The sequence below is a fragment of the Harpia harpyja genome, chromosome Z (assembly GCF_026419915.1).
Source record: "Harpia harpyja isolate bHarHar1 chromosome Z, bHarHar1 primary haplotype, whole genome shotgun sequence".
Lineage (NCBI taxonomy): Eukaryota > Metazoa > Chordata > Aves > Accipitriformes > Accipitridae > Harpia > Harpia harpyja.
The window spans coordinates 88,624,139-88,644,121 of NC_068969.1; the positions used below are offsets into that span (position 1 = coordinate 88,624,139).

At 42.8% G+C, this 19,983-nt stretch overlaps 1 protein-coding gene across 6 annotated transcripts in view; it reads left to right on the top strand.

Annotated features, from left to right (window-relative positions):
- The window catches only part of ARHGEF28 (Rho guanine nucleotide exchange factor 28), a 118,996-nt gene that overhangs the window by 44,667 nt on the left and 54,346 nt on the right, over positions 1 to 19,983 (top strand). For 4 of the 6 annotated variants that reach the window (XM_052777490.1, XM_052777493.1, XM_052777492.1 and 1 more), the window contains one exon: positions 321 to 381. The exons of 1 other annotated variant lie outside the window; for it this stretch is intronic. In XM_052777490.1, the coding sequence (XP_052633450.1) occupies positions 321 to 381 (61 nt within the window). Of the gene's footprint in view, positions 1 to 320; positions 382 to 13,586; positions 13,826 to 19,983 lie in introns of those variants that run through there. One more of the 6 variants, XM_052777491.1, reaches the window with a different exon arrangement.

Genomic DNA, 19,983 nt, shown 5'->3' on the forward strand with positions numbered 1-19,983 from the left:
TCAAAACACTGTATATTGACTAGTCAGGGCACAGTTAAACTTTGTAAGAGAAGAGCAGGCTAAAAACTGGAGTTTGCATGAAAAGTGAGATATGGTTTTGTCACTTCTTTGTGTTTAGAGTTTGAGTGCATAGGGTTCACATGCATATCTTGGAGCCTGAGTGGCATGCCATATCTGTTGCATTTATTAAAATGGCTAAAATTGTGACTGCTGCTTGATAGTGTTTGAACAGAATTCTGAAAGCCTATAGCACAGCTTGCAACTAAGCACAAATGCAACTATGTGTCTTCAAAGATATAGCTCAAATTTTCTATTTCTAGCCTTTCCGAGACTCTGTGGTTCCTTCTAAAGAAAATGAAGATCACGTCCTGTTGAGCATAGGTAAGAAATAATTAATCATTTTGACTTCCCCAAAGCCATTGAGATACACTGTGATGACAAATGCACACAAGGTAGTTTCTTTAAAAGAGGTGAAGGTCATTGACATTGCAGCCTGGCTTGGCAGAAGATCAATAAGTTATATCTATGTCAGAGAGGGAACCTCTTTCAAAGCGTCTCTCATATAGATAGGTGGTGTATCCAACAGTATCATGATACCCTAGGATTTTTCAGTAGTATGTTAACTGTTGTAGGAACAACATTCTTGAAAACAATTTCTAATAGAGCCAATATATGTGACTGAAGATGAAATGAAGCATGTAGAAATGCCTAGATGCCGCAGCGGTGAGTGAATTGTGGGGCTGTTAGGACAGTATAGCCGGTTGCACTAGACAGTACATTTAGAGACTGAAACTCAAATGGAAAGGTGAGTAGTTTCAAGTTTGGGGAAAGCTCCAAGAACAACGTGCAAACATGGGCTCAGGCAAAGCACAGCAAGGCGGAAAAAAAGACAACGAGTAACTAAGCTCTGCCAGTGGGAGCTGCTGTGCCAGGCAGAGAGCACTAGGCTGGCATCACTTGCCTGTGGTCCAGCGATGAGCTCAGAAAGAGCAGCCCAGATGGTGGCATTCAGACAGCCCATATGCAAACTTTGTTGGCTGCAAAATGAAGAATCAGTCTGTGTGTGTGGAAAGGGAGAGGATATACGTGCATGAATGGGGGCAGTATATTGTAGAGGGAAATGAGCTGATGTAAACTCAGAGACACAGTTGTAAGATAAGAAGCTGGAAGATGATTTTAATAATCTCTCATTAAAATCATCATCTAGTTATGTATTTTTCTAGTCATTGTTATGCCAAATGCCTGTACTTCAACCATTTAATCATGTTTGTCTCACTCTCCCATCCAAGGAGTATGGGAGCTGCATAAGGGAATTGGGAGTAGTAGCAAAAATACTGGTATTCATAGTTATCCTGACTTTAGTGCTTTTGAGCATAGGATAGCGTAGCAGTCCTTGCCTTGCTCAAAAATGCAGTGCATGTACATGAGATGTTAGTGCCTGTATGATCAAATCTGTTTTCTCAAGCAAGACTGAAGTATTGGACTGTATCTCAGCGTAGGAGGGTTTGGCGCTGTTGGAGAGTGATTATGGTTTGCTGATCTGAAGCCACATCTGCTGCAGTCTCTGCTCCAGTTATACCATCTAGAGGGAACACAAGGTAGCTTAAAAGCTGACAGAATGGAAGTTCTCCACCCTGAAATTATAGCTGATATTTCTTTTTCTGACCCCTGAAATGCCTTTTCCTTCTAAGGCATCATTTGCACAGCGCTGGTTGTGACAGCTGGAATAGGAGCCAGGCGCTCTGGCTTCAGACCAGCTCAGTCTCCTCTAGGATGCTTGGATGGGCAGCTGCAGCAGATCCTGAGTCCTCTGCAGGGAGCAAGCAAGCGACTTTGGCCATGGTTCATACTGTTAGGAGTGGCAGAGTGTATATTCTTAGAGGAGCTTTTGGGTGAAAAAAAAATGGTGAATTTGCATACAACTTTGAACAAGATTTAGGTGCTTAAAATTTGATTTGAATGTATTTTTTTAAGCATCTTATGTATGTATAAAGTAAAATTATAAATATTGATATAAAGTATAGGTATACATATATCTGTACATATACAAGTGTATATAAATACTTTTTGTCCTAAGCACAGGCTCAGCTCTTATTAAACTAAGAAAAATTCCCTGTTGTACCTCTTACCTGAAAAAAAACCAGCCCACTTGCTCTTCCCTAAATTCTAATTACCTTGTAGTACATTTAAGAAGTTGACTTGTTTGTGGAGAAGCTGCAGCGAAATCGGGTCGGCTTGTATTAGAAGTACGACACCGTAACTGAGAATTTGGTTGCCCTATGTACGGACTGGAGCATGGACTCACTGCCGGCTGCACCGTGGGCTCTCCTCGCCCATCTCCCAGTTACATACTCAAGTTGACTGAAACGCTCGTAACATAGACATCCGATGGGATTTTGCCATTGACCTCAGCAGGGCCTGGAGGGCTTCCAGTCAGCACTGCATGTGAGATCTGATGGGGCCGAAGTGCAGGCTGGGGAGTGAGTGGGCTATCAGGCATGCAATAAAAGGTGGAAGTGGGGAGGGATGAGGAAGGATGGAAATAGAGTTTGGTGACAACCAGAAATTTATAAGTTGACTTAAGCTGGTTTTGTTCGTTTATTTTAATGTAAAAATCCATGTGTGTTCTAACCTGACTCGTATAACCATATTGCTAACTATTGTAGTTTTATTACCATGGATTCTTTTAAATTACTTTTTAAAAAATTGTTTGCTTGGGAATGTTGTTAAACAGTGATGTTTTTGGCAGGAAAAGCACACAGTGGGGAATAAGGAGAGAAATGGAAATGGTTGTCAGTGGGGGAGAGCAAGAGGGAAAACAGCTAAGGAGGGTTGAGTGAAGAAGAATGAATAGAAACGAGCAAACTCTGGAATCTCACTAGGAAGTTGGATGCGTAGATCAAAGAGGACTTATAAGGACGAGAATGTGAGTGCTCTTTGAATGGGTACAAATTGCCCCACTTCCACATCTCACTTCTTTTTCCATGTGGTTCTTGCTTTTAGACACCTTTACCAAAAATCAGTCTCATCATGGAATGGTTTGCGTTGGAAGGGACCTTTGAAGAAGCGTCGGCTCCTGGAAGGGCTCTGCTGTTCCTGCTCTCTGTTTTATTCCCCAGCCTGCCCTTTCAAGCATATTGACTATTTTGGCTCTTTCCCCACACCCAGTAAAGTTTTGGGAGTATCTTTGCAGGGATGCTCGCAACAGTCAGTTGGATGCTAAGAGGGTACCAGCTGTCCTTGCTCCCTGTCTTCTTCATCTTTGGGCTGGGACCTGGTTGCCTTAGGTGCTGTTTGAGTCTTGTAATTCAGTTTTGAGAATTCAGTTCAATTTTTTTCTCAAGAGGCTTCTTGTCCTCCAGGATTGCTGGAGAGCCCCTGGGGTTCCACCGCTGTGAGTGTCAGGGTGGGGGTGGCCCGATAAGAAGCCACATAAACTACAGATGATGGTTCTTGCATTTGCCATATTCAAGAATTGAAGGAATAGAAGTAAACTGTGGGGCACAACAGGATGTTAAGACCAGGCTGAATAGGGGGTTGTATGGAGACTCCCGAGTTCAGTGCTAGTCACACCTGCCACTCTTCTTCCCCTTCTCTCTGTCTCCCCTGGAAATTGTTAGAGGTCTGTTTTGTGGTTGGGGGCGGGGGAGGGGGGAAGAAAATACTTTTATTTTCACTGAAAGAAAACACACTGGAAAGATTGAGAGACAAAACCAGTATCCAGCTGGGGAGAGTGAATGAAAGAAACAAAATGGAAAGCAACAAAAAAAAAAGATTTTTTTTTTCCTTTCAATATTAAGCATATGTATTATTGCCAGGCATTGTCATCCTCAGAGTCAGCAACGCTGTACATTTTGGGAGGGGGTTTAGGAGGTGACAGCTGAATGCTGTTACTGTTGGGCATGTGACAGTGTTAGCTGGGCATGTGTTTTTAAACATTTATAAATCCTTCCTGTTTTGCATAGCTGGTTTGGAAAGAGGATGTTCACAAGGCCATTTATACAGCTGCAAAAGTTTCTTTTTTCCAATAAGAAAAATCTAACCCCCAGTTTTTCTTCCAAGGAAATATAGCTTTTTTTTCCCTAAACTTCAGGAAGGCAGGATGATGTTAATTTTTCAAAATATTTTCCCTGCTCTCCTAGTTACAGTGCCAATGACCTAGTGGTGTCTGTCTCATCTATTCTGTTTGCTCTGCTGGCGGTGAAAAAGTTCTGCAAGCCACATTTTGCACTTCAAGAGATAAAAATACTGATGCCAAATTTTTGGCAGTTCACTGTATGTGACCAGGCAGCTACAAAACATTTTTAGTAAACTCTGCCCTTTGATTTTCGTGGTTCCACCGAAGTCCCAGTTTAACCACAGGTCAGTTTAAGGAACAGAACATAATGATCTTCTTCTCTGTGTAAACCAGTAGGGCTGCACTGTAATCTGCAGAAAAATCTGGTTTCAATGTTTCTGTTTTGTTCTTGGTTGGTAAGACTTAAAAAGGTGGGTTGTTTTAAGATAGAAAATAGCAAATAGCACTGTCCTTCTGTCTGGAGTCCTGCCTTTGCCCAGTTTTTGTTAGGTCTGTAACATGATTAATTTTTCTACTTATTGCAGTCACATCTTTCGCTCCTTTTTTAGTGTTCATTTGCTTTTGGTTTTTGGTGGGCAGTATGTTTGCATTTGGAAGTGTTTTGAGTCAAGGTGTGCCTGTTTTGACACTGGAACTACAGGAAATAATTTAATGGTTATTGATACATAAAAGTGAAAGTTACATGTTAAGTGTTGCCTATTTGAGACAGTTACAAGAGTCCGGTGACTAAGACTATGCAGATCTTTTCTGTTTGTGGTCATTTTTATCTTTTCCTGGCAGCTTTCAATCCTACCTTTTGCTTATGTATGCGTTAAGAGAGGTTGGGTGATCCAGCCGTAGCATTTCTAGTCCAGGAGCTGCAGACCTTTGCTTCAGTGTCTCTCCTTAACGGATTTACAGTAGGACCTTGGGCATGTCACTTATCTTTTCCCTGTGTCTCAGTTTTTCACATGAAATAAGGAACACCATAGAGAGTGAGGTGAGAAAGAGGCACTGCAGTACTTGGGTGATTGGAGATGTGCAAATACTCAGACTGGTTGTGCCAAAGAAGTTCTGAAATGTCAATTTGTGGTAAAGGAGGCTTTTTTAAAAACTCATTTTTAGTTGAAAGTTAGGTGGTCTGAAAATGGCAGAGAAAAATAATAGCTGAAGAAAACTGCAGCGTTATTGCTGCAGCTAATGACTGTGGCAATTGCACTCTGCCCTTTTTTACTGCAGCTTTCAGAGATCTTTATGTTGCTGGTTCTACTTTTGCAAAACCTTTACATGGTTCCTTGCACCTTGCAGAAGAGAGACTTAACTTGGGGTTGATCGGTCAGAATTAGGCCAGAAACAACCTTTAAACAACATTTAAACATGTCAGTAGTTTATTTCAGTAGATAAAACATATTCTCATTTGTTTGGAGTGTTTATAAACAACTAAATATTGAAGACTGCAGAATAATTGAGAGCTACAGAAGATGTAGGAAATAAAGTCTTCCTGGGATGTGAGTCTGGACTGAGCTTAATTAAAAAGCCATGAACAAATCTGGAAGAAGCAGCATTAGGCACTAAAACAAGCTTGTTCTTGTTTCTCGGAGTTTCCTCCACTCTTGATTTTCTGAGACACTATAATTCAAGTTAACCTCAAAAGGAAGACAGAAAGAAAAATGAACAAGTTACAAACATGTGCTGTCTGGCTTCCCAGAACTTCTCCTCTGCCTCTGCCTAAAATCCAAAACAAATTTGCTCAACAAAGTAATCCTTCAAAAGAGGCTTTTTTTTCCTGATGTTTAAATAAGCTCTTTTGGCTGTCTTCTGCCTGGTCTCATTTCACGCTAACATAAATAAACAATCTGGGATATATCTGATGTCAAGTTACTCTTTAAATGTGAAATATAATCCAGAAATACATTGTGAAGAAAACAGTCATAATCTTGCAAGTGCACACATGAACACATATCTCAGCTTTCTTCCTCCTTGAGAGGCAGCCCTTCCCTTGAAGTCTTCCCTGGAACATGGAAAAATGGGTTTTTTTAACGAGATGGGTCTTTGGTGAACTTTTTGGCAGTGCAGGCTGCCAGTGTAAGTGTAGACTCAACAACCAAGTCATTGGCGAAACTTCAGTAGAAGTGAGGTCCAAGTCAAACTTGGGTTTGCTTTCATATGAGGCAATGTGCGCTCTCCGTGTTGCCGGGGCTCGCGCAGGCCTCCATGGAGCTGAACCCAGGAAGAGATTTTTATTGACTCTAGCCCTTAGTTCTCAAGCTTTTGCAAATAAACTCAAGGGAGCTTTTCATTAGGGTGCGGGACAAAAAGCAATGAGCTTTCTGTCTGCATTTGTACTGCATATTCCAGCTAGTGTTTTGATGTGAATAGATACTGGACGAGGAGAGCATTTAGGCAAATTATCTCTTTATGTACTTTGTTGGAAGTACTTAGTGGTTGCTTCAAGAGTCAGGGCATACTGACCGCTGTCATGGGAAAGTAGTATTAATGGGTTTGTTATCCTAAATTGAGCTTGTTATCCTAAACCACATCAGGTGAATAGTGTGGTGAAAAAAGGAAAAAAAATACAAATCTGCAATCGTTCATGAACCAGACATCAGAAAGGTCTGAGTCAGAGGAATGCTGTGAAATCCTGACAGCAGGACAGTGAACTGGACAACACGAAGAGTTTGGGACAAAGCCTGAGATAATGCAGTGTGCATGCCCACTGGCTCTTTGGACCTATGTTGAGTCAGGATTGGGCAGAGGTCACGTTTTTGCCTCAGTTTTGTAAAAACTCTGAGCCCTTCTTCATCCCAGTCTTGTGGGTGTTCTTGAAGGATCTTGCAGTACTAGTATAGTTTATGCAAATCTGTTTCTCTTAAATTTTGAAAGGTACGTTGCTTTTTTAGATTATCAGAGAAGCAAGATTTAAGTACCAGCACTTACAAACAGTTGCTTTTAAAAAGAGGTAAGTATTGCTAATAGCTCTTTGAAGGATAATGCCTCATTCATTGACTATCACGAACATGATACTTTTAACATGAAAGTGTTATTCTCATTATAGCTGTTCTAACTGTAGTTGTCACCCTGGTTTCAAAGAAAACATTAAAAGGACAGCGTTAAATATTAATTTCATAATTCACATTGTAATTAGGAATATACCTGCAGGGGAGTAGTGAGGAGTTAGGCATAAATTCAGATGGCACAGTCACCTCTCAGTCTGTATGGTTTGCAGCAGCACTCTGATTCCATGTGCCCTGTCTGGGCTTGGTAAAAGGATATATCCGTGAGGAAGTAAATGCAGTGGAGCATAAAAACTCTTGGACTGGCAGTCTAGCTGAAAGCAATCCAGAAACTGGTGCACACAAACTGACTCTGCTTCTCTTGCAGCCTGCCATCACTGTGCACTGTTTCAGTAAACTTGGGGGCCTGTAGAACAGCGTTTTTGGAGATGGGTAGGGTGGCCTGCTGCTCTCAGTAGTGTGTCTGTGAAGGCAGCTGTTCTGTGTTCATTTCCAGGCTAGTGTCCAAGAAACTGCACAAATAAGTCAATGAAAAATTGACCCAAATTTATAGTACTGTATTGTTCTTTTGTACTTTTCATTAATATTTCTGGTATCTGTCTACACAGCATCTATAGGAGACACTTGTTACAGAAGAGGGGTCTCTAGTGTGGGTGGGTTTCATCATCAGCTGTTTGAATGGAAGAGTGGAGAACACCTGCATGAGGGGAGGCGTGAGTGGGAGGTTTGGGGTCTGGGGGGGTCAGGGCCATTTAATCTCATGTCAGAATGGGCCTAGGTTTGACACCTGAATTTACCCAGGACTATGCTTTTCTGGGAGAGCAAAATCTGCCGCTTTAAACTGGTAATGGGAGGAAGAGGCTCTGCGATGCTAAGCACTAATTATCTTTCACCCTGTTGAAATCTGTGGCTTCATTAGGGTTGAAATGGTGGACAGCAGGTATAATTGGAATGGAAAGTGTGCAGTGCAAGAAACTCTCCGTTCCTCCTTCCCCTGCCCTGCTCCTTGCCCTTCCTAGCCCTGTCCTCCTGGGGGTGATGTGGGATGGGGAGCCTGCCGCAGAGTACTAGTGAGAGAGATGGGATCCACCAAACACTGTTGTACGTCGGGCAGTGATGATGGCCTGCCTGGACCTTTTGGGATCCACTGCTGAACAGTTTAAATCCCAAACTGCTATGTTACTTGTGGGAGGCCTGTGTTCACAAAATATGGAAATAAAGGAGCCAGTTCCCTAAACTGAATGCGTGAATGACCCATCAGAAATTTAGCTATAAGGAAGATCATAAAAACAAGGTGGGAGGTCATCTACCAAGATCTTAAGGATCTGGGCTTGGTTCTGTGTTTTTCAATGATTGGTTCATCAATGATTCGGGGAAGGGAGAGTGGGAGAATAGTGATGTGGCAAAGTTTTTCTGACTATTCCAGTATAAACTTTCGTAAGAAAAACCCAGATCTTTGGTAGAAAAGAGAGGTAGTAAAAATAATGTGTGTGACAAGGCATCCTATGAGACCTGTGAGGCTGTTGTTGACAACAGTATGCACAGCCATCATGTCATCATTGTGGGCAGGTGGAAAGTGTTAGAGTTGGTGGGTACTTGGTATCTGGGATCTGGTTGGTAGCATTTTGCTTTTAATTGCCTTTAAGTCACATTTGCTGAGTTTTCAACACAGTTGTTAAGTCTAATGTAGGGTAATGCAGATATTTTGTCTGCATACATTGGCTGATCCTCTCTGTGGGAAGATGTGCTCTAATTAATAAAAACAATGGAGTGAAGAAGGTGGGAAAGCCACGTGTGCCTGTGGGTCACAGAGGCTGGTGGAGAAGATCACCTAGCCCTTTCTACACCATCTTTCCTTGTCAGAGCCTTCTCTGCAGCTTTGGGAAATGATTGCAGGCTCTGCTGGTCCTGGGGCAGAACCAATGGAAGGAATGAACTTCATCGCTAATTTCAGGGGAGACTCTGCCCAGAGCAAACTGGGCAGGGAGTTTTTGGCAGAGCCATTGTTCAGGCAGCTCTTCTCTCACCTGTGTCCAACAGTGACCCTCTCCAGCCCTGTTTCTGGAGTTGGTAGCCCTGCTTTCCCTCCCATGTACATCCCTTCTCCATCTGGGGAGAGGGCTGTGGTGGGTTGACCCTGGCTGGATGCCAGGTGCCCACCAAAGCCACTCTATCACTCCCCACCCCCCCAGCTGGACAGGGGAGAGAAAATATAACAAAGGGCTCATGGGTTGAGATAAGGACAGGAGAGATCACTCACCAATTACTGTCACAGGCAAAACAGACTCAACTTGGGGAAAATTAACTCAATTTATTACCAATCAGCCAGAGTAGGGTAATGAGAAATAAAACCAAATCTCAGAACACCTTCCCTCCACCCCTCCCTTCTTCCCGGGCACAACTTCACACCCAGATTCTCTACCTCCCCCCCCCCCCCCCCCCCCCAGCGGCACAGCGGGACAGGGAATGGGGTTTATGGTCAGTTCATCACACATTATCTCTGCCACTTCATCCTCCTCTGGGGCAGGACTCATCACACTCTTCCCCTGCTCCAGCATGGGGTCGCTCCCACTGGAGACAGTCCTCCATGAACTTCTCCAATGTGGGTCCTTCCCACAGGCTGCAGTCCTTCAGGCACAGACTGCTCCAGTGTGGGTCCCCTGCGGGGTCACAAGTCCTGCCAGAAAACCTGCTCCAACGTGGGCTCCTCTCTCCACAGATCCACAGGTCCTGCCAGGAGCCTGCTCCAGCACTGGCTTCCCACGGGGTCACAGCCTCCTTTGGGCACCCACCTGCTCCAGCGTGGGGTCCTCCACGGGCTGCAGGTGGATATCTGCTCCACCATGGACCTCCATGGGCTGCAGGGGGACAGCCTGCCTCACCATGGTCTTCCCCACGGGCTGCAGGGGAATCTCTGCTCCGGCGCCTGGAGCACCTCCTCCCCCTCCTTCTTCACTGACCTGGGTATCTGCAGGGCTGTTTCTCTTACATGTTCTCACTCCTCTCTCTGGCTGCCATTTCTGTCTGCCCCAGCAACTTTTTTTCCTTCTTAAACACGTTATCACAGAGGTACTACCACTATCGCTGATGGGCTCGGCCTTGGCCAGTGGCGGGTCCGTCTTAGAGCTGGCTGACTTTAGCTCTGTTGGACATGGGGGAAGCTTCCAGCAGCTTCTCACAGAAGCCACCCCTGTAACCAACCCCCCCCAAACCTTGCCACACAAACCCAGTGCAGGGGCACTGGACCCAGAGGGGTTGTCTCCTGCTCTGCCTGAGAGAGCGAGCTGCCAGCCCATGGTTTAGAGGTGTTTGGGGAGAAGGAGCCCACCCGCTCAGTGCCTCGGGGCTGTGCTGGGGAGGTGACAGTGCCGTTCCACAGAGACTGCGGATGCTGGTGACATTCCTCTGCTTCCTTCCATCTTGCCACAAGCCACGGGAATGGTCAGACAATAGACAATAGACTGTAATATCTCTCAAAAACATATCATACGGATGTGTTTTGGCAAGCACTGGGTGAAAGAATTTAAGGCATTACATTATTTATCAAAAGCATTAGCCTTAGGTAATGCACACAAAACCCCCATTTGTTCTTTATCTTCACATCTATACCTTGTTATACATAATTGAAAACAATTTTTCAGTGGAGAGTAAGGTTAATATTTTTCAGCTAGAAAGCACCTTTTATCTCATGAGCTGCCAGATCTCTGTGCCAGCTGCATGCAAATGCCCCACTTTGGAAACAAAGAGTGGCAGGTGAAAAGTGCGTTGGATCATCCCACAAAGTGCAAGAATGGGGAGGAAAAATATTTTTAGCCAAAGACTTTAAGGCAAAGCCCTTCTTTGTGGCAAAAAACAGCATGAGGTCTTTCATGGCTGCATAAAGGAGTTTTACAAACTAGAAAAAAATAATCTTTCACAAGGCCCGAACACAGAAAATAACATGAGTGATATTCAATTAATCCTTCAGAAATAGGGGTTAAGGTTGATAATTTATCTGCACTTTCAGACTGCCATTGACAAATTCCCGTGCAAGATCCTATTAAAGGGCAGATTGCAGCAAGCGGGTGAAAAGCCTAAGAACTTGGCCAAGAAACAGAGGATAAATGGTAGGAGTACATGATCAGGTTTTTATCACAGCAGAAATTTAGTAGCTGGATTCTGCAAGTGTTATGTAATAGGGCTGCTGTTGAAAAATTATTTAACAATCCTTAATTACTTATTTGTATTAGAAGGTCTAAATGAAAGCTGCTAGTTTAAGGGAGGGAGCAGGCAATAACTGAGCAGTCAGTGAAAACATTTATGCAGCGTACAGAGGTCATTCAGGACAGTAAATGTCTTGGCATGTAAAGTATTTTAATGCCATTAAATACATTGGCTGCATTTCCGCATTGTGAGTGTTTTGTTCGGTTCTAGTTATTCCTCCCTGGACTAAACAGAAGTCCAGGAAGACCAATGGGAGTGAGTAGGTGTATTTTAGTTGAATGTATAAGTGAAAAAAGCCAGATTTGGTCAATTTACGGAAAAGATGCACAAATGGAGATCTCACAGAAGTAAGCAAAATTTACCGTTTCACATAAAGTAGAACGAAGGAATAATTGCTAAAATCAAAAGGTGAGAAATTTTAAAGCCAGTGTAAAACAGCTCGCTCTAAATGTAAATTGCTGTTCGCCCATGGAGTGCTGCCTTTTGTACACATCTGAAATTAAGACTTTATGGTGGTTGGCGTTAAATGCATCCGCTGAGTGAGAGAGCACACTTGGGTAGGGAAAATTGCTGCACAAAGAGGAAATCTTTTGTGTTGGAGCAGTTGGGAAGACATTTCCTAAGCGAGCAAGTTATCCAACAAATATGCTCTGTCCTTTCCTTTTCTTTCAAACCATGGCCACGATGGGAGACAGGCGAGTGCCCTGGATGGTGTGCAGGTGGGAAGGTGTACGTCAATGCCTGCATTCCCGCATGCCCAGGGGATTTATCAGTGCAATTTGAACCTGACATTCCAGGGAGTGAAGGTATTTTGCAGTGGATGCTTAAAGCATGGATTTATATCCTCTCTGTATTTTCAGTCATCCATTGTCTGTTGTAATTCCCTGGGGCTGTTAATTATATATATAAATCAAACAAAGTCTATGGGAGTGTCTAATATTTAAAGTGAAAGTCTAAGGCTTCCAGCATCTGGGGCGAATTATTCTTTTCAGGCCTAACAAAGCTGGCAGAACTTCAGTTAAGGGAAGGGCAGAACAATGATGCGTTTCAACTGTGTTTTATGTAATTTGTGCACTTTATGAAGTGCTTGTATAATAATTACTTTATCCCTGAAAACCTGATAGATATTTTTCTAATGGGTTTTGAATTAAATTTGCATTTGAATTACATTATTTTCTTTCAACAAATACATTGTTATCTCAGACTGAAATGTGGATTGAGGAATCGCTTGAAACATAATACAGAAGTAGCACTGCAGACCTCAGCAGCCTGAAAAATAATTGAAGTGAAGTAAGGAATGTTAACAAGCTTGTCATCATCTTCCAAAAACTGATATTTAAGCTGATCCACATTCCCTCTCCTCCTTTATGTGGAATACAAAAACACATACATTGTGGGGCAACGAAAACAAATGTTTGGTGGAGTTGGTTAAGAAACGGTAGACATGTTGTTTTTGTATTAGCTCTTGTATAGACACATTTGAGTGTGTTTAAAAAAAAAAGTAGTTTCTGTAGTGTAAAGATGTTGGGGGAAGGGATAATGAGTTCCTGCTGAATACTAATTGCCTACGAGTTGTTCAGGGAGACTGTATAAGAATGGAGGATTTGTTGTAAATTAGTCACTAGCTGTATTGTGCATTGCTGTGAGGTTAGACCAGAGCTGTAAGGGTGCCAGCTTTACAAAATCCTTACGATTCACCGTCTAACTTGGTGACTGTATGAAGGAGAAAATACTATTCAGACTAACTATTATTGGAAGGAGAGCTCCTCTAATGACAGTGTAATCTTGCTTTATAACACTTAAGCTTTAAGCTCATTTAGGCTAGAAAGATGGGAGTGACAGATTTTGAGTAGGTTATCGCTGCTTTTCCAGCTGCAACATCCCAAGGTCTGCCAAAGTTGTAAATGCTGAGGAGGGGTATTGCTCTGCAGTAATATAGGGTCCAGCAGATTGATTAATGCTCTTAGTTTACTGTCACTCTTTGGCTTCTTTAATTCCAGCATTTTGCCTGTCCTTAATTTGAGAGTCCTTGTAAACCCCACTTTTAACATGGAAACAAAGCTTTGAAAAAGCCTGCAATAGTTTGTTTACTTTTGAGAAGTATTTTCTCATTCCTTACTTGGCTCCTATTGTTTTCATTTACATCAAAATGGAAAGGTGAGTTAATGATTCATTGGCACACAGTGACCTTTCAAATAGCTTTGGACCACGATGCAACAGCTCCACTCGAAGCTCTAATACTTTAACCTCCTTGCTTCTGCCTTAATATTTGCAGCCTGAGCTGTCTACATGCCTGGACGCCTGAAGAGAGCAAACACTTACAGCTTCTCCCTCCCCTGTGTTTAGTGGGCAATTTGATCCTTCTTTGTCCATTCCTTTATTTTACATCACTCTTAGACTTGACTTGCTATTGAGAACAACAAAGTGCAACTTTGGGAATCGACTGTCTGTTTATTTAGCACAAAAATGGACTCAGACTCTGATTCACCTTTTAATTACTCTTGGCCTTCCTTACCTAAAATGAGGATTCGAAGAAGGGCATCCAAACCAGGTAGAAAAAGCTGTCTTCTTTTAAATGACTCTCACTTAATAGCTCTGCCTCCTTTTTATTGTCTGGTTGTGTGCAGGTGGCTATAAACAGCTTGCGTGAGGTGGATTTTCTTTCTATCAAAAGTCTACCTCACTGTTAGTTATGCTTTTGTAGATAACGGTGTTGGAATTTGTTAAGTAAGAAGAAAGTGTTTTCTCCAAATGATGTACTGTTCTTTAAAATTGTTTTTATGTCTTTACTCTCTTAGGGCTTTTTTTAATTCTGGTTGCATGTGTAGCTCTCACTCAGCAGCTCTGACACCCTGGGACCTGCACGGCACAGCAGTGGCTGCAGAAAGCTCTGCTGGTTACAGTTGTTTTCATTTAGGGACAACTTGGTAGTTCAAATATGCCTCAAAACCTAACAGGATTTTTTTTTTTAAATTGTGTACAAAAATCTTACCAGAATGAAGAGGGAAATCTTTTGCTTTCTGTAAAACAAAGCAAAAGAGTCAGTTACTCTCTTTGGTGGCAGGATCAGTTACTGTCTTTGCACAGTTAGACATTATGCTCCTTTGTGGAGAAGTCTTTGGGAGGTAAGCGTTATAAATGTTGTCAGTATGATAAAAAGGGTTTTAAGGAGCTTGAAAGGCACTGATCAGCAAGTTTATGTTAGGAAGAATTATCATTGAAAGCTTTAATGAGGAAAGATAAATTTTTATTACATTTAAAAGCAAAGAAATGAAGAGAATGGCAAAAAATGTAATCTCTGCTTCCTTCCATAAAATTGCTTTTTTGTGTTTCAGAAAGGGGAAAAACCAAATAAGGGAACTAAGATCCATCAGTGTCATTAAAGTCAATGAGCCAGGAGAATTGTGTTTACACAGACTGAGACTTTGACCTAGTTTTAGAGTGAAAAATGTGTACAGAATGCACACTTTAACATGCAGAACACTTTATGAACTTTTTACTTTTATTCATGGGGAAATCTAGTATGTCCCAAGTGCATAGGAGTTTCTGCAATGTGTATGGAGGCACATGCAATTTGCAAAGAAGATGAAATGGGTTGCAAGTTGCATCGTGTCTGTTCTTTCCATCTCTCATTAGGACTCGTTTTATCTGTAAATGCTGTAAAGCTGCGCACCCATCCTTGATGGCACTTTTGTTGTTATTTATTTTACCTTTAGACAGCTTTTTTTTTTTTTAATGCTTCACCTGTAGTAAAGAACTGTGTACAGATCTGGTGTTTGCACATTATAGTATTGCATCTTGTTTCCCATCCCTGTTAATAGTATACCAAGACATGTGGCTTGTATGCACGGCTGACCATATATGTGGGGTTGTTGCAGCAAGAAGGTACTCTTGGGTGCATGTGCATGTTCTAGTGGTAAAGTCCAAGGGTTCACTTGTGCTTGGGGAATTGAAATCCTGGCTGCCCACAGGGTGGGAGAAGTGTCTCTGCAAGGGGACAGCAGGCTTGTGATCTACATTCACGATCTATGTTTTTTTCTGGTAGTATCCGAACACGGCCGGTTGATCCTGGCACTCAGGTGTGGGGTACGTGCCTTGGAGCTGCATTTCCCTCGTGCAGGATTTCAGGTCTCAGTGAACAAGAGACTTGTAGTGCCCGGCAGGAAGCGGTGCAGGATTCTTCCTCCCCACCCCAAAAGTCATGAAGTCATTGCTGTGTACCTGCGCTGGGTGCTCCAGCTGATCTGGGCAATGAAATGTCAGCCTCCTCCCTTCCTCTCTGAACCCACAGGCTGTTGGTTTCCTGGTCTGGGGTTGCTCCCCCTGGGAGGCAGGGGAAGATGTGCAGACCTCCAGTGGGAGAGTCCGAAGCAGAAAGTCTCACACCCCACTTTGCACCATATGCATCAGTTTTTTCAGATTCTAAGTTCCCTGCGTGCCCCAAGGTCAGCTTTTGTCCCTGCTTGGGGACCTCTCAGACTGGGTGGTGGAGCCTCTGCCCTCCCCCTGAACTCCTGGGACTGGCAGGAGCCAAGCTCAGGTTGCGCACCTTCGGGGCCATGCATTGCAGGCTCCCTCCCTCCTGCTGAGGCTGCGTGTGCATGACATAATCAGAGGTTAATTAGGCTCAACAGAGAATGTGAACATGACTGTGTCTTAGTGATTGGGCTGGGGAGGGGATCTAAGTTTTGTTCCTTGCTGCAAGACCCCTAATGGTATTTATTTTGCTGTTTAATGTGAAATGACCATAAAGCAGGTTTCTTCTCCCCTCCTCTTGTGCTGCATAATCTTACCTGTTCAGGGGCAGTGACTCTCAGAGCCTTTTTGGAAGCTTTAACAACCTTCAGGGGTGCTGAGAATATGTCTCCGACAAGACTGTCGCACTGTGCTGGGTGGTGGGAGTTATGCGCCGAGTCCACTTGGGCAGAGGTAGGAATTGAAACCAACTGTCCCATATCTTGGGAGAGTACTTTATCTGTTGTGCTGTTGTATAAAATGAGACACTAACCTATTTCTGTTTGTATATTCATTTGTATAGTAGGCAAGGTGCCTGCTTCAGCGAGGGAGGTCAGGGCTGTGAATCCCATGTTGGAAAGGGATGCTTTCTCGCATCTCACATTTAGGTGACAAAGATCTGTTGCGGACACTTATTTAGCTAACGGTTGCAAAAGCATTCCAGACGCCTTTAGAAGGCCTTGAACAGAATAAACAAGAAGACAAAAAAAAGAAAGATGCCAATTAGAAGAACACAGGTGCACATTCCAAGATAAAGGGAACTTGGCACGAAGAACCTCAATTCGGCAGTTTATCTTGACCAATTAGGCTGAGACAAGTTTCGCATGTTTTAGTTAGTATAACCAATTGTGTCCTATGTTTATGCGCGTGGACAGCTGATGTTTAGCTTGACAAGGTATATAAGCACGCTATTTGGGCAATAAAGGGAGAACAACTTTAACCGTATCGGTGTCCGGTTGTTACTCGGCTCACGTCTCCAGATGGTTGCCTGCTACAAAGATCAAAGTCAGTGACTGATGTGTCTTTATCCTTAGCGTTTCTTAGTGGCTACTTTAGGACCACATCTTGAACATGATGGTATAATTTCTAGCATCCCGATGCCTGATCCTCACCATGCAGTATGTAGGAACCGCAGTGCTTTGGTTTCCACTCCATAGATTTAGGACAGTTAAATATTTGTCTTTATGGCAACAGCACTTCAAAGCCTCACTTTACGCTCCATGTGATGCTGTTGTTATGTACTTACTTAATTTTGCTGGTATGAGTAGTTGCACCGTCTGACTGAAGCACTGAGACACCTGAATTAGGGATGCAGATCCCTCATTGAAACTGGTTGTGTGGTCCACATCTAGACGTGCATGTCACTTTGGCTGGCCCCTCACCAGGAACGTGTGGTGGTCTTTCTCCAAATTCAGATGACCATTTCTGGATTTAGAGGAGTATTTCTGCAGTACTGCATGACCCATGCGCTTAGCTGTCTGCATTTTTTGCTGACTTCATAGCTCTCTTACTTCAAGTTATACATTAACCCCTGCTCACATTGCTGGGGGTAAATGTGATGAGCTGTCTGAAGACTATTCATTGTATCTAGAGAAGGGAATTTGTAATTTCTTTCCTGGCTCTGGGCTTGGTCACGTTGATGTATTTCACTTCTCTTTTGCTGTGTGCTCTCTCGTAGAATGTTTTACGTTTTGATTTTTGTGGAAAAACAGTCAGTGTTATGTGCTTGCCATTTTCCAACACAGGTCATTCAAGGCTATACATTTTCTTACAACAACATAAAGCATGTTTTGAATTATTGCTGTGATCATCATGTGATTTTTTAAAGTTAACATATTTTTATAAGCTTTTGTGCCTGGTAAAATGTGCAGCCTTTGCTGTATGACTTTGATGACAACATTACAGAAGATGTAGAGAACTTGTGCCTACTTATTCATTGGTCAAGGTCTTTATTTTATCCATGTTTGGAGATTATCCTTCCCAGCACTGTGGCTTTTGTTCACCTACATCTAAATAACGCATACATCTTTCTGGACTGTTTGCCAGTCAGATGGCAGAGAGCCACAGGCTCTGCTAAAGCAGACTTTTTATTCTTTTTCGGTGGTCATGGCACAGTACACAGTCAGAGAATGTTCAGCTATGGCAGGATGATCAGCTTGGTGAGCTATGCTTGCTGGGTTGTTTCAGTAACAAAGCCAATTTTGCTGTGTTGCATTTGGGTCATTTTTACCTTAGTAAGCATCTTGAAGTCCATTACCGACACCTTTCAGAGCTAAAACTCTTTGGGACACCTGCACTCTCACAAGAAGTGTGAGTTTGCCGTGGCAGTCTTACCTGTCTTCCCATAAGCTGTGCTAAAGTTTTTTGCATTTGCAATGAGAATAAGCATTTTGAATGGGTAGGGGAGGTTTTGGACACATTTTGTTTGAAAATGCATTTTTTAGATACTCCTCATCTTTCAGGCAAGCACAGCCTTGCTGCATATTACTACTGGTACCCAGTGCAGCGAGCTATTACCTGCTGCCATGTTAACCTGGAGGAAGGTCCGCTGATGGTCCCCATAAGACAGAGATGACTTGTAGGCAGCAAGGCAGGCTGGAGTCAATTAGTGGGGCTGTAGGAATGCAGCGTGTGATGTGGACGTTTGCGACGGTTTTGTCACTTGGCAAACTATGCGGGCCTGGCTAGTGGAAATAAGTTACTAGCACAGTCAATGTGTAATTAATAATGCTCTCCCCTGCATTCAGTGAAGTCTTTAAATACTTCTCTTGTTACAAAGTTAGTTTGATGTAGTCATCCCTTCACGCATGTTTGAAATTGGGTGGTGGAGTGGGAGTAAGGAGGTACAGTGGGGTCATATTGCAACATGAAGCCCAAAATAACCTGCTACCTTTTGTCTGATCATTTAAAACCCCAATGAATATTTATTTAGATGCCTGACCTTTAACAACAGACTGGAGCATTGCCAGAAAAACATAACAGCATTTAGCAGTGATAATCAATAAAGATTTACCAACGGAAAGTACTGCAAATAACATATGCTGATATATCATGTTGTATTTGCAGCAGCTTTCTTCAGAATTTATTACTTAGGCTGTTACTCTCTTACAGAATTTTAAAATAATGTAAAATGTGGTATTAGAAGTTGCTATATAAATAAAAATGTGAAGTAATAGGGGCATTTTGTTGTTTCTGGCTCGGGACATGTAATTCATAGTGCAGTCCAGTAACTGACTGTAGAGAGCCCAGCAGCAGGGACTGGGAAGGTGTCTCCATAGGCTCAGGTTTATGCTGTGATTCGGGAATCCCCAACGCATGGGCTGCTTTTCAGGTGTATGTATTGAATCTTTGCAGCCTAGCACTGGAGCCAACTACTGCCCTTGCCAGTTGTACCCAGTGGGTTTACATATGAGAGGGAGCATGTGCTGGGGAAGGTAATAAGCATACAAGAAGCAATGGAGAGCCTGACTTTTTTTTTCTTCCTGGCTGTTGGTTTGAGACCAGCCCTTGGAAAGCTTTACTTGCCACAAGAAAGTACTGCCAGTTTTGCCAAATCCCATTTCCATATGATTTTAGCTGCCAAAGTCTGATGAACTGCTGTAGAAAACAATGCTGTTATACTATTTATAAACAAAGGCTTTGGGATCTTGGCCGACATAAGGAAATGGCTTGTAGCTTTAGCAATTCTCGAGATGGCAGTCACTAAAATCATGTTAAAATTCCTGCAGGAGGGAGAAGCAAAATGAGAAGCGTAAGGATGTTTCAGTGATATGAGATCCCGCAAGGCCTGCCAGGACTAGAAACCAAATAATTCATAGTGTGCCTTTTCTAAATGGGAATTTCCAGTTTTCTCTAAGTATAGAGCTTACTGTTCTTGGGCTTTATGAGATAGCATCTTAAAATTAAATAAAAGCTGCGGTGTAGCACTGCAGTTTTGGCAGTCGTCCGGGACTTTTTTCCCAAAGAAACAAATGCCTCAGACCTTGACAAGTGGAGTTTCTAATCCAGTGCCATTTCTTCATTATAACTTTTCTTGCAATCTAATGGTCATAGGCATCTTGAATGGGGCTTTAAGCAACCTGATCTAGTGAAACATGTCCTTGGGAGGGGGGTTGGACTAGGTGATCTTTGAAGTTCCCTTCCAACACAAACCATGCTATATGATTCTGTGATCTTCCAAAAGTAGTTACATTG